Below are 12,537 nucleotides of genomic sequence, written 5' to 3' on the forward strand. Positions count from 1 at the left end.
CATTCCTGCCTTACAGATCACTCTAATCTTGGCTCCTGCCTACTCTTTTAGAGGACAGGTTCTCAAGCTCTGGAACTGTACCCTCTACCTTATCTCTGAGGTAGAGAGGTTCCACTGTTCCAGGCCTCATGCTGGTGACACTTAGCTTAGGCTAGGTTCTGGCAAATGCAAAACCAGATAAAGGGAGAAGTATTGAAGGAGAGCTTTAACATCTATCTTTCTTCAGTCCTCAAGGAAAGCTATTCCACTTCCATTAGTCTATCTTTCAGAAACATTTACACAAGTGTGTCAAGATGTATGCAGAAAGAGTCTATTTACCATGTATATAACAGATTTCTTAAAAACTTAAATGTCTGTTAAGAGGGATGGTTAAATATACTGAATTTATATTCTTATGGACTATTATGCAATCATTATAAAGCTAGGTGTACTGAAATGGAAAGATGCCCATGACGCTTTGTTTAACTTAAAAAAAAAAAAGAATATCATACAAAACATGATTCCATTTTTTAGTTTTAAAAAATGGAAAATAATGAAGGAAAGGGAAGGGAGAAAAAAAAGAAAGGAGAAAACTTTGGGTTCACAGACACATGTTTTATATATAGAAAGACTTTGGAAGACTACACAATAAATTAACAACTGTTTACCTCTGGTAGGGTACTTCCACGTTTTTACTTGATATACTTCCGTACCACTCAAATTTTTAAGAATTTTCTTTCAATAATGAATATCTATTACTTTTTTTTTGAATTTTTAAAAATTGAAATATAGTTGATGTACAATGTTGTGTTAGTTTCAGGTGTACAACAAAGTGAGTCAATTATATACATACATATGTTATTACTTTTTAAATTAAAAATAAAGTATAATGATTAAAACAAAACTCTTTAAATATGTGTTGTTTTTTTAAATAACAGAACTGATTTTCAACTTAGGTAAAATATCAGTGTCAAAATTATTCATCCATACTTCATATTCTCTACATAAAAATTCATTCACAAGAACTTGAAGATTTTTGACATTAAAAAAATATAAAAGTACATACAAAGTTGTGTGTTGTAAGTGGAACATTCTCCAACACTTCTACATGCAATTCCTCTCCAGTAAGCCAGGAAATATCAGTGTCCCAGCCAATTGGTTTCTTCTCTCTGAAAAGTGTAGACACAGCTTTTCTTGGTTATCATACGTAAAGATCTTCAGAAACCTCATGCTGAAGATATGAAACTTGGTTATTGAGGGGCTAGTAATGGTGAGGGCGTTTTGGCTCCCTGGTCCTCCATCGTTAGAAATTTAAATGGCAATAAATTAATTTTTAAGTTTACCCCAAATAAATGTATCACTCTTGGACAAACAGCAGGGTAAAGAGATGTACTCTTTTCTTCAAGTCAGCTCCAGAAAAGACCTACAACAGCAGAAAAAGGATTGTTCCTGGGGTCCAAAAAAAAAAAAAAAAAAAAAAAAAAAAAATCACAGGTACAGATTTACGTACCCATTCAAAGAAAAAGAGTACTCAAGGGACAATATGCCCCAAAAAGGAGACTTTTTTTTTGTTTTAAAAAAACGGGACTCAAAATTGGGGTTGGGGGGCTCATGGCAAAATTTTAGATGCTTTCTGAAAAATAATTCAATATAAAATGTTAATTTTGGTAAGTCTTTTGTGAAACTATGCGTTTATATTAAAAATAAAGGACTGGCAAAGAGTCCATTATTCAAATAAGACACATAAAAAAATAGTTAAAAATTTTAAGAATCTCAAACTCTAAACAAAGTCATTTGATCAGAGAAACAAACACTATCATCACAAGAAATTATCTAATGTTAACTCCTCAAAGGGCCTACAAGATTTCTTTAGGCTAATTAACTTAGTATTAATATTTTTTTCCTGAAGTTGATTTTCAATACCCTAGGTCTGGGTAAAGATCTTACAGAAAACCCCAAAATTTCATGTCTGAGGGTTTTTTTTTTCCTTTTTAAACAAAGTTTCACATCACATACAAACCATACCCATCCTGAATTCTGTAAACAGCACAGCACTCTGGGATTAGACCTCTCATCATCAGTGCTTTCTTTAGGCTGTCCCGGACTGTAACTCCACACCTTGCAGGTACCTATGGTATCAAAAACATATGATATGAGGTAAAGGAAATAAATTATTTATTTTCCACATCATTGAAAAAAACCAATAATTTACCTTTATAACACCTTTAAAATGTCATATGGATTACTGTGTCAGAAAATTATTTCACTAACTTAATATTAATGGGAAATTATGACTCAAGTATCTATTATTACTCACCAACTTAAATCAAAGCAAAATTAATTTTTAGTTTTTTATTAAAATTACAAAATATCTTAAACATATAAAAGAACAGAAAATACTACAGATCCTTATGTGCTCACTGCTGAGAAATAATAGATGTCAACATTTAAAGCAAAATCAATTTTGATCCAACATTGTTCAAAGCTGAAAACTCTAATCCTTCAATCATAATTATGGTCCCTAAGAGTTGTCTTACTGATCCTAAACATAGCAGAAGAAAATACCTGTCTTAATGTGTATAGTTGATATTTGCTGTTTAGTTGTTTGGCACTATTTCCTCTGGGAACCCACCCTTCCCTAAAAACCACATGGTTCTGGAGAGGCCATCAATCACAAGGGTCACTACTTTTCTGGCTACACATGACATAAGCCGGCTAATCAGTTTCCCATATCCCTAATCCAGGGCTAGATATATGACCCAAACAGTACCAGAGTTCTTTCCTTAACTGACAGATGGACACTGGTCGAGAGAAGTTTCTGTTTCTACTGTAAAGTGTTCCAAAAGGATAGAAATCTGGAGTCCCTAATGGCCATCTTCCCTAGTACACTGAGAAAACCTGGCTACAGAATAAAGCTAACCTAAGGAGAAGTAGAGATGACATTAGGAGCAGGGAGAAAAGAGGCACTGAAAATAGAGATAAGAATGTTTCTGTATATTTGAAGTTATCTCTATCCTGGCCTTTTCTGCCAGCAACCCATCTCCCCAGATATTAATCCAAACAATTTAAAACTGAAAAAGGACTGACAGTGTAGACTGAAGTGAAGCAATGGGAGTTCAGGTTGGTCAGTCTTTATGGGGGGAGGGGAGTGCAGACAGAGGAAATGTTAATAACAAAATTAAAGGTTTCATTCTTTTAAATCACTAAAGTACTCAGCAAACCAAAGGTTTCCAAAGAAATTGGGAAACTTATTATAGAGGGGGAAAAATGGAGTGAAAATGAATATAAGACAGCTGAATCTAAACGGTATATTGAAGGGGAACAATCGAGAAAGCCAAATTAGGACCTAAGATTAGAAAACACAGGAGGCAGATTTTAGCTCAATATAACCGTTAAAACTATCCAGCAAGGGAAAAGTTTACCATGAGGGAGTAGGTTCATCATTGGAAATATTCAAGAGACTGGACTGGTACAGTTGATCCTCTTTATTCATAGACTCTGCATTTGCAAATTTGTCTGTTTGCTAAAATTTATTTGTAACCCCAAAATCAATACTTGCAGTGCTTTTGCAGACATGCGCAGAGGACTGAAAAATTTGAGTTGCTCAAGGCATACTTTCCCAGCTGAGGTTAATCAAGGTGACACTGCCTTCTTTTTCTAGTTCTCATACTGTAGACAAGTGCCAGGTGACTTTTAAGCTAATGAACCCCAGTCGGCTGTGAAGAAATAAACAATCTAGGGGCCAGTATACAGAGGCCATCTTTGGCTCATTTATAACAGTAATCCTGCATTTCTCCTAGGAGCAATCGTTCAGTATTCACTAATTCAGTGTTTGCAGGGAATGTATAGAACATAACTACTGCAAATCGTGAGAACTGGCCATACCTCCCAGAAATAATGAATAGAAGGGAAAGCTTACTTTTTCCCTCTGCAACTCATATTCTGCCTATTCTAAAGCAAAAACTTCTTGACTGACAACGCTATCTTCAGTTTTAAACCCCATCCAATCTATCCTATCCCCATGTTATCAGTGAAATCTTTCTAAAGAAGGTATTCTTAACATGTGTGCATGTCAAATACTTCTGAGAACCTGATGAAACCCTTAGATACTCTCTCTGGAACATAAAATTTCAAGCCCATTATGGACTGCTGAGGAGTCCACTGAACTCAGATTTAGAATCCCATTCTAAGGTATAACCTTACATTTCATTAGTCTTCTCAAAATTTTCCAGTTATTTATAGGACAAAATTCAAATTCCTTAATATGGCATACAAGGTCATCAATGGGCTGGGGCTATCAACCTTTCAGTTCCTTTGGTAATTCCCCTCATGGACTCCTGTAATGCCATCTTCTAATATAGCTATGCTCCCTTATGCTTCTCTGAACAGGTTGATTCCAAGGTGTATATATGTTTCATCAGTAGGCAAAAATGTGGTTTTCCACTCTTATCACCAAGGGAAAGTCACCTAACAGTCCTTCATTCACTTCTATAGGCTGATTTCTGTTCCTTCATGATAACTGTTCAACAGACTGACACACCAACAGAATAAAACAGAAAGACCAAAGCAGACTCCAACACATAAAGAAAATCAAAATAAAATAAAGGCAGCATCTGAAATAGGATAAAGATGAACTTTTAAATAACTGATGTTGGAATTACTGGAACCAATCTAGGAAAAAAAGGTTCACCCATACTGCATACTAGGGTAAATTCCAAATGGATCAAATATTTAAATGTTGAAAGGAGGGGACAAACCATAAAAGAACTGAAAGAAACACATGGCAAGCTCCTTTATAACCTCAAGTGAAGAAGGCTTATAAATCTATGATGCAAAGTCTGGAAGCCATAAAAATGTTAAATTCACCTACACATAACTAAGAACTTTGTAGATGGCAAAACACACACAACATACTACAGTCAGCCCTCCATATCGTGGGTGACACATCCGTGGATGCAACCAACTGATGATCAAAAATATTCAGAAAAAAATTCCAGAAAGTTCCAAAAAAGCAAAACTTAAATTTGCCTACTATAAGTAATCTAGAGATGATTTAAAGTATACAGGAGGATGTGCATAGGTTATATGCAAATACTATGCCATTTTATATAAGGGACTTGAGCATCCAAGGATTTTGGTATCCTTAGGGGGTCCTGGAACCAATCCCCTGCAGATACTGAGGGATGACTATATAAGCAAAGTCAAAAGACAAATGCAAACTGGGAAAAAAATATTTGTAACTTATATAAGAGGCATATAATCTTCATGATATATAAAGAGCTCCTGAAAAATTGAGATCAGGATCAACGGGCAAAGGACATGAAAGACAGTTCAGGAAAACAGAAATATAAACGGCCTTCTAACTTACGAAAAGGTGTTCAACCTCAGAGAAAAGCAAAATCAAACTTGCCAAAATATCTTTCATTTATCACATTGGCAAAAATACAAAAGTTTGGGCTTCCCTGGTGGCGCAGTGCTTGAGAGTCCGCCTGCCGATGCAGGAGACGCGGGTTCGTGCCCTGTTTCGGGAAGATCCCACATGCCGCGGAGCGGCTGGGCCCGTGAGCCATGGCCGCTGAGCCTGCGCGTCCGGAGCCTGTGCTCCGCAAATGGAAGAGGCCACGGCAGTGAGAGGCCCGCATAACGCAAGGAAAAAAAAAAAAAAAAAAAAAAAAAAACAAAAGTTTGACAACATACTCTGTTGATGAGACTATGGTAAACAGGCATCTCATACACTGCTGATAGCAGTGCAAGACTAAGCAAAACCTGTGAAGCAAAATTTGAAAGTTTCTTATCAAAATTACAAATGTAAATTTATCTTTGATCAAGGAAGCCTACTTTCGGTATACCATAATTTAACTGGTAAACTATAGTACATCTATACAATGGAATCTATAGCTATAAAAAAGAATATTTAAGCATGCTATATGTGGAAATGGAAAATTTCCAGGATAGCCTACGTAAACATTAAAAGCAAAATACAGAATGGTATATACAGTATGATACCTTGTGTGTATGAAGAGGAGCGGAGAAATAAGAATATATCTTTCTATTTTCTTCTTGCTACATGAAGAAACCCAGAAAACACACCCACCCACACACACACCCAAATAAAAAGTTACCTAAAAGGTACAGGGGAAACTGGATGTAAAGAGGTAGAGGTGGAAACAAGATTTCCTGATGTAAATACTACATGAAAGAATTACCGGAACAACTCCTACAGAACACCTACTGAACGCTGGCAGAAGACCTCAGACCTCCCAAAAGGCAAGAAACTCCCCACGTACCTGGGTAGGGCAAAAGAAAAAAGGAAAAACAGAGACAAAAGAATAGGGACGGGACTTGCACCAGCGGGAGGGAGCAGTGAAGGAGGAAAGGTTTCTACACACTAGGAAGCCCCTTCGCGGGCGGAGACTGCGGACGGCTGAGGTTTCGGGAAAGCTTCGAAGCCGCGGAGGGGAGCGCAGCGACAGGGGTGTGGAGGGCAAAGCGGAGAGATTCCCGCACGGAGGATCGGTGCCGACCGGCGCTCACCAGCCCGAGAGGCTTGTCTGCTCAGCCGCCGGGGCGGGCGGGGCTGGGAGCTGAGGCTCGGGCTTCTGTCGGAGCGCAGGGAGAGGACTGGGGTTGGCGGCGTGAACACAGCCTGCAGGGGGTTAGTTCGCCACGGCTGGCCGGGAGGGAGTCCGGGGAAAAGTCTGGAGCTGCTGAAGAGGCAAGAGACTTTTTCTTCCCTCTTTGTTTCCAGGTGCGCGAGGAGAGGGGATTAAAAGCTCTACTTAAAGGAGCTCCAGAGACGGGCGCGAGCCGCGGCTAAAAACAGCGCGGACCTCAGAGACGGGCATGGGACGCTAAGGCTGCTGCTGCTGCTGCCACCAAGAAGCCTCTGTGCGAGAACAGATCACTATCCACACCCCCTTTCCGGGAGCCTGTGCAGCTCGCCACTGCCAGGGTCCCGGGATTCAGGGACAGCTTCCCCGGGAGAACGCAGCACGGCGCGCCTCAGGCTGGTGCAACGTCACGCCGGCCTCTGCCGTTGCAGGCTCGCCCCGAACTCCATACGCCTCCCTTCTCCCGGCCTGAGTGAGCCAGAGTCCCCGAAGCAGCAGCTGCTCCTTTAACCCCGTCCTGTCTGAGCGAAGAACAGACACCCTCCGGTGACCTACACGCAGAGGCGGGGCCAAATCCAAAGCTGAGCCCCGGGAGCTGTGAGAACAAGGAAGAAAAAGGGAAATTTCTCCCAGCAGCCTCAGAAGCAGCGGATTAAAGCTCCACAGTCACCTTGATGTACCCTGCATCTGTGGAATACCTGAATGGAAAACGAATCATCCCAAATTGAGGAGGTGGACTTTGAGAGCAAGATTTATTATTTTCTCCCCTTTTCCTCTTTTTGTGAATGTGTATGTGTATGCTTCTGTGTGAGATTTTGTCCGAATAGCTTTGCTTTCACCATTTGTCCTAGGGTTCTGTCTGTCCGTTTTTTTTATTTTGTTTTACTTAAAAAATTTTTTTTCTCAATAATTAGTTTTTATTTTAATAACTTTTATTTTATCTTATTTTATTTGAGCCTCTTTTCTTTCTTTCTTTTCCTTCCTTCCTCCCTTCCATTCTACTTTTTCTCCCTTTTACTCTGAGCCATGTGGATGAAAGACTCTTGGTGCTGCAGCCAGGAGTCAGTGCTGTGCCTCTGACATGGGAGAGCCAACTTCAGGACACTGGTCCACAAAAGACCTCCCAGCTACATGTAATATCAAACGGCGAAAATATCCCAGATATCTCCATCTCAAAACCAACACCCAGCTTTACTCAACGACCAGCAAGCTACAGTGCTGGACACCCTATGCCAAACAACTAGCAAGACAGGAACACAACCCCACCCATTAGAAGAGAGGCTGCCTAAAATCATAATAAGGCCACAGACACCCCAAAACACACCACCAGACGTGGACCGGCCCACCATAAAGACAAGATCCAGCCTCATCCACCAGAACACAGGCACTAGTCCCCTCCACCAGGAAGTCTACACAACCCACTGAACCAACTTTAGCCACTGGGGACAGACACCAAAAACAACGGGAACCACAAACCTGCAGCCTACAAAAAGACCCCAAACACGGTAAGATAAGCAAAATGAGAAGACAGAAAAACACACAGCAGATGAAGGACCAAGATAAAAACCCACCAGACCTAACAAATGAAGAGGAAATATGCAGTCAACCTGAAAAAGAATTCAGAATAATGTTAGTAAAGATGATCCAAAATCTTGGAAATAGAGAAAATTCAAGAAACATTTAACAAGGACTTAGAAGAACTAAAGAGGAAACAAGCAATGATGAACAACACAATAAATGAAATTAAAAATATTCAAGAAGGGATCAATAGCAGAATAACTGAGGCAGAAGAAAGGATAAGTAACATGGAAGATAAAATAGTGGAAATAACTACTGCAGAGTAGAATAAAGAAAAAAGAATTAAAAGAGCTGAGGACAGTCTCAGAGACCCCTGGGACAACATTAAATGCACCAACATTCGAATCATAGGGGTCTCAGAAGAAGAAGAGAAAAAGAAAGGGACTGAGAAAATATTTGAAGAGATTATAGTTGAAAACTTCCCTAATATGGGAAAGGAAATAGTTAATCAAGTCCAGGAAGCACAGAGAGTCCCATACAGGATAAATCCAAGGAGAAACACGCCAAGACACATACTAATCAAACTGTCAAAAATTAAATACAAAGAAAACATATTAAAAGCAGCAAGGGAAAAACAACAAATAACACACAAGGGAATCCCCATAAGGTTAACAGTTGATCTTTCAGCAGAAACTCTGCAAGCCAGAAGGGAGTGGCAGGACATATTTAAAGTGATGAAGGAGAAAAACCTACAACCAAGATTACTCTACCCAGCAAGGATCTCATTCAGATTTGATGGAGAAATTAAAACCTTTACTGACAAGCAAAAGCTGAGAGAGTTCAGCACCACAAAACCAGCTTTACAACAAATGTTAAGGAACTTCTCTAGGCAAGAAACACAAGAGAAGGAAAAGACCTACAATAACACACCCAACACAATTAAGAAAATGGGAACAGGAACATGCATATCGATAACTACCTTAAATGTAAATGGATTAAATGCTCCCACCAAAAGACACAGACTGGCTGAATGGATACAAAAACAAGACCCATACATATGCTATCTACAAGAGGTCCACTTCAGACCTAGGGACACATACAGACTGAAAGTGAGGGGACGGAAAAAGATATTCCATGCAAACGGAAACCAAAAGAAAGCTGGAGTAGCAATTCTCCTATCAGACAAGATAGACTTTAAAATAAAGACTATTAGAAGAGACAAAGAAGGACACTACATAATGATCAAGGGATCGATCCAATAAGAAGATATAACAATTGTAAATATTTATGCACCCAACATAGGAGCACCTCAATACATAAGGCAAATAAATACTAATAGCCATAAAAGGGGAAATTGACAGTAACACGTTCATAGTAGGTGACTTTAACACCCCACTTTCACCAATGGAAAGATCATCCAAAATGAAAATAAATAAGGAAACACAAGCTTTAAATGATACATTAAACAAGATGGACTTAATTGATATTTATAGTACATTCCATCCAAAAACAACAGAATACACATTTTTCTCAAGTGCTCATGGAACATTCTCCAGCATAGATCATATCTTGGGTCACAAATCAAGCCTTGGGAAATTTAAGAAAATTGAAATTGCATCAAGTATGTTTTCTGACCACAATGCTATGAGACTAGATATCAATTACAGGAAAAGATATGTAAAAAATACAAACACATGAAGGCTAAACAATACACTACTTAATAACGAAGTGATCACTGAAGAAATCAAAGAGGAAATCAAAAAAATACCTAGAAACAAATGACAATGGAGACATGACGACCCAAAACCTATGGGATGCAGCAAAAGCAGTACTAAGAGGGAAGTTTATAGCAATACAATCCTACCTTAAGAATCAGGAAACATCTCGAATAAACAACCTGACCTTGCACCTAAAGCAATTAGAGGAAGAAGAACAAAAAAAACCCAAAGTTAGCAGAAGGAAAGAAATCATAAAAATCAGATCAGAAATAAATGAAAAAGAAATGAAGGAAACGATAGCAAAGATCAATAAACTAAAAGCTGGTTCTCTGAGAAGATAAACAAAATTGATAAACCATTAGCCAGACTCATCAAGAAAAAAAGGGAGAAGACTGAAATCAATAGAATTAGAAATGAAAAAGGAGAAGTAACAACTGACACTGCAGAAATACAAAAGATCATGAGAGATTACCACAAGCAACTCTATGCCAATAAAACGGACAACCTGGAAGAAATGGACAAATTCTTAGAAATGCACAACCTGCCAAGACTGAATCAGGAAGAAATAGAAAATATGAACAGACCAATCACAAGCACTGAAATTGAAACTGTGATTAAAAATCTTCCAACAAACAGAAACGCAGAACCAGATGGCTTCACAGGTGAATTCTATCAAACATTTAGAGAAGGGCTTCCCTGGTGGCACAGTGGTTGAGAGTCCGCCTGCCGATGCAGGGGAGACGGGTTCGTGCCCCGGTCCGGGAAGATCCCACATGCCACGGAGCGGCTAGGCCCGTGAGCCATGGCCGCTGAGCCTGCACGTCTGGAGCCTGTGCTCCACAATGGGAGAGGCCACAACAGTTAGAGGCCCGTGTACTGAAAAAAAAAAACCCAAAAAACAAAAAAAACAACAACACATTTAACGAAGAGCTAACGCCTATCCTTCTCAAACTCCTCCAAAATATAGCAGAGGGAGGAACACTCCCAAACTCATTCTACGAGGCCACCATCACCCTGATATCAAAACCAGACAAGGATGTCACAAAGAAGGAAAACTACAGGCCAATATCACTGATGAACACAGATGCAAAAATCCTCAACAAAATACTAGCAAACAGAATCCAACAGCACATTAAAAGGATCATACACCATGAACAAGTGGGGTTTATTCCAGGAATGCAAGGATTCTTCAATATATGCAAATCAATCAATGTGATACACCATATTAACAAACTGAAGGAGAAAATCCATATGATCATCTCAACAGATGCAGAGAAAGCTTTCGACAAAATTCAATACCCATTTATGATAAAAACACTGCAGAAAGTAGGCATAGAGGGAACTTTCCTCAACATAATAAAGGCCATATATGACAAACCCACAGCCAAGCTCGTCCTCAATGCTGAAAAACTGAAAGCATTTCCACTAAGATCAGGAACAAGACAAGGTTGCCCACTCTCACCACTCTTATTCAACATAGTTTCTGTAAGTTTTAGCCACAGCAATCAGTGAAGAAAAGGAAATAAAAGGAATCCAAATTGGAAAAGAAGTAAAGCTGTCACTGTTTGCAGATTGAAAACTGGAGCTGGAGGAATCAGGCTTCCTGACTTCAGACTGTACTACAAAGCTACAGTAATCAAGACAGTATGGTACTGGAACAAAAACAGAAATATAGATCAATGGAACAGGATAGAAAGCCCAAAGATAAACCCACGCACATATGGTCACCTTATCTTTGATAAAGGAGGCAGGAATGTACAGTAGAGAAAGGACAGCCTCTTCAATAAGTGGTGCTGGGAAAACTGGACAGGTACATGTAAAAGTATGAGATTAGAACCCTCCCTACACCATACACAAAAATAAGCTCAAAATGGATTAAAGACCTAAATGTAAGGCCAGAAACTATCAAACTCTTAGAGGAACAAAGGCAGAACACTCTATGACATAAATCACAGCAAGATCGTTTTTGACCCACCTCCTAGAGAAATGGAAATAAAAACAAAAATAAACAAATGGGAACTAATGGAACTTCAAAGGTTTTGCACAGCAAAGGAAACCATAAACAAGACCAAAAGACAACTCTCAAAATGGGAGAAAGTATTTGTAAATGAAGCAACTGACAAAGGATTAATTTCCAAAATTTACAAGCAGTTCATGAAGCTCAATAACAAAAAAACAAACAACCCAATCCCAAAATGGGCAGAAGACCTAAGTAGATATTTCTCCAAATAAATATACAGATTGCCAACAAACACATGAAAGAATGCTCAACATCATAATCACTAGAGAAATGCAAATCAAAACTACAATGAGATATCATCTCAGACCAGTCAGAATGGCCATCATCAAAATATCTAGAAACAATAAATGCTGGATAGGGTGTGGAGAAAAGGGAACATTCTTGCACTGCTGGTGGGAATGTGAATTGGTAGAGCCACTATGGAGAACAGTATGGAGGTTCCTTAAAAAACTACAAATAGAACTACCATATAACCCAGCAATCCCACTACTGGGCATATACCCTGAGAAAACCATAATTCAAAAAGAGTCATGTACCAAAATGTTCATTGCAGCTCTATTTACAATAGCCAGGAGATGGAAGCAACCTAAGTGTCCATCATCGGATGAATGGATAAAGAAGATGTGGCACATATATACAATGGAATATTACTCAGCCATAAAAAGAAACGAAATTGAGCTATTTGTAATGA

General features: G+C 39.0%; 1 protein-coding gene across 1 annotated transcript in view; it reads right to left on the minus strand.

Moving 5' to 3' along the window:
* The window catches only part of BRAF (B-Raf proto-oncogene, serine/threonine kinase), a 148,105-nt gene that overhangs the window by 60,144 nt on the left and 75,424 nt on the right, over positions 1-12,537 (minus strand). Inside the window, exons 4-5 of the mRNA XM_007466623.1 lie at positions 2,005-2,108; positions 1,046-1,148 (exon numbers count right to left, since the gene is read on the minus strand). Coding sequence (XP_007466685.1) covers positions 1,046-1,148; positions 2,005-2,108 — 207 coding nt within the window. The remainder of the gene's footprint in view (positions 1-1,045; positions 1,149-2,004; positions 2,109-12,537) is intronic.

This window comes from Lipotes vexillifer, unplaced genomic scaffold (genome assembly GCF_000442215.2).
Source record: "Lipotes vexillifer unplaced genomic scaffold, Lipotes_vexillifer_v1.1 scaffold71, whole genome shotgun sequence".
In the NCBI taxonomy this organism is placed as follows: Eukaryota; Metazoa; Chordata; class Mammalia; order Artiodactyla; family Lipotidae; genus Lipotes; species Lipotes vexillifer.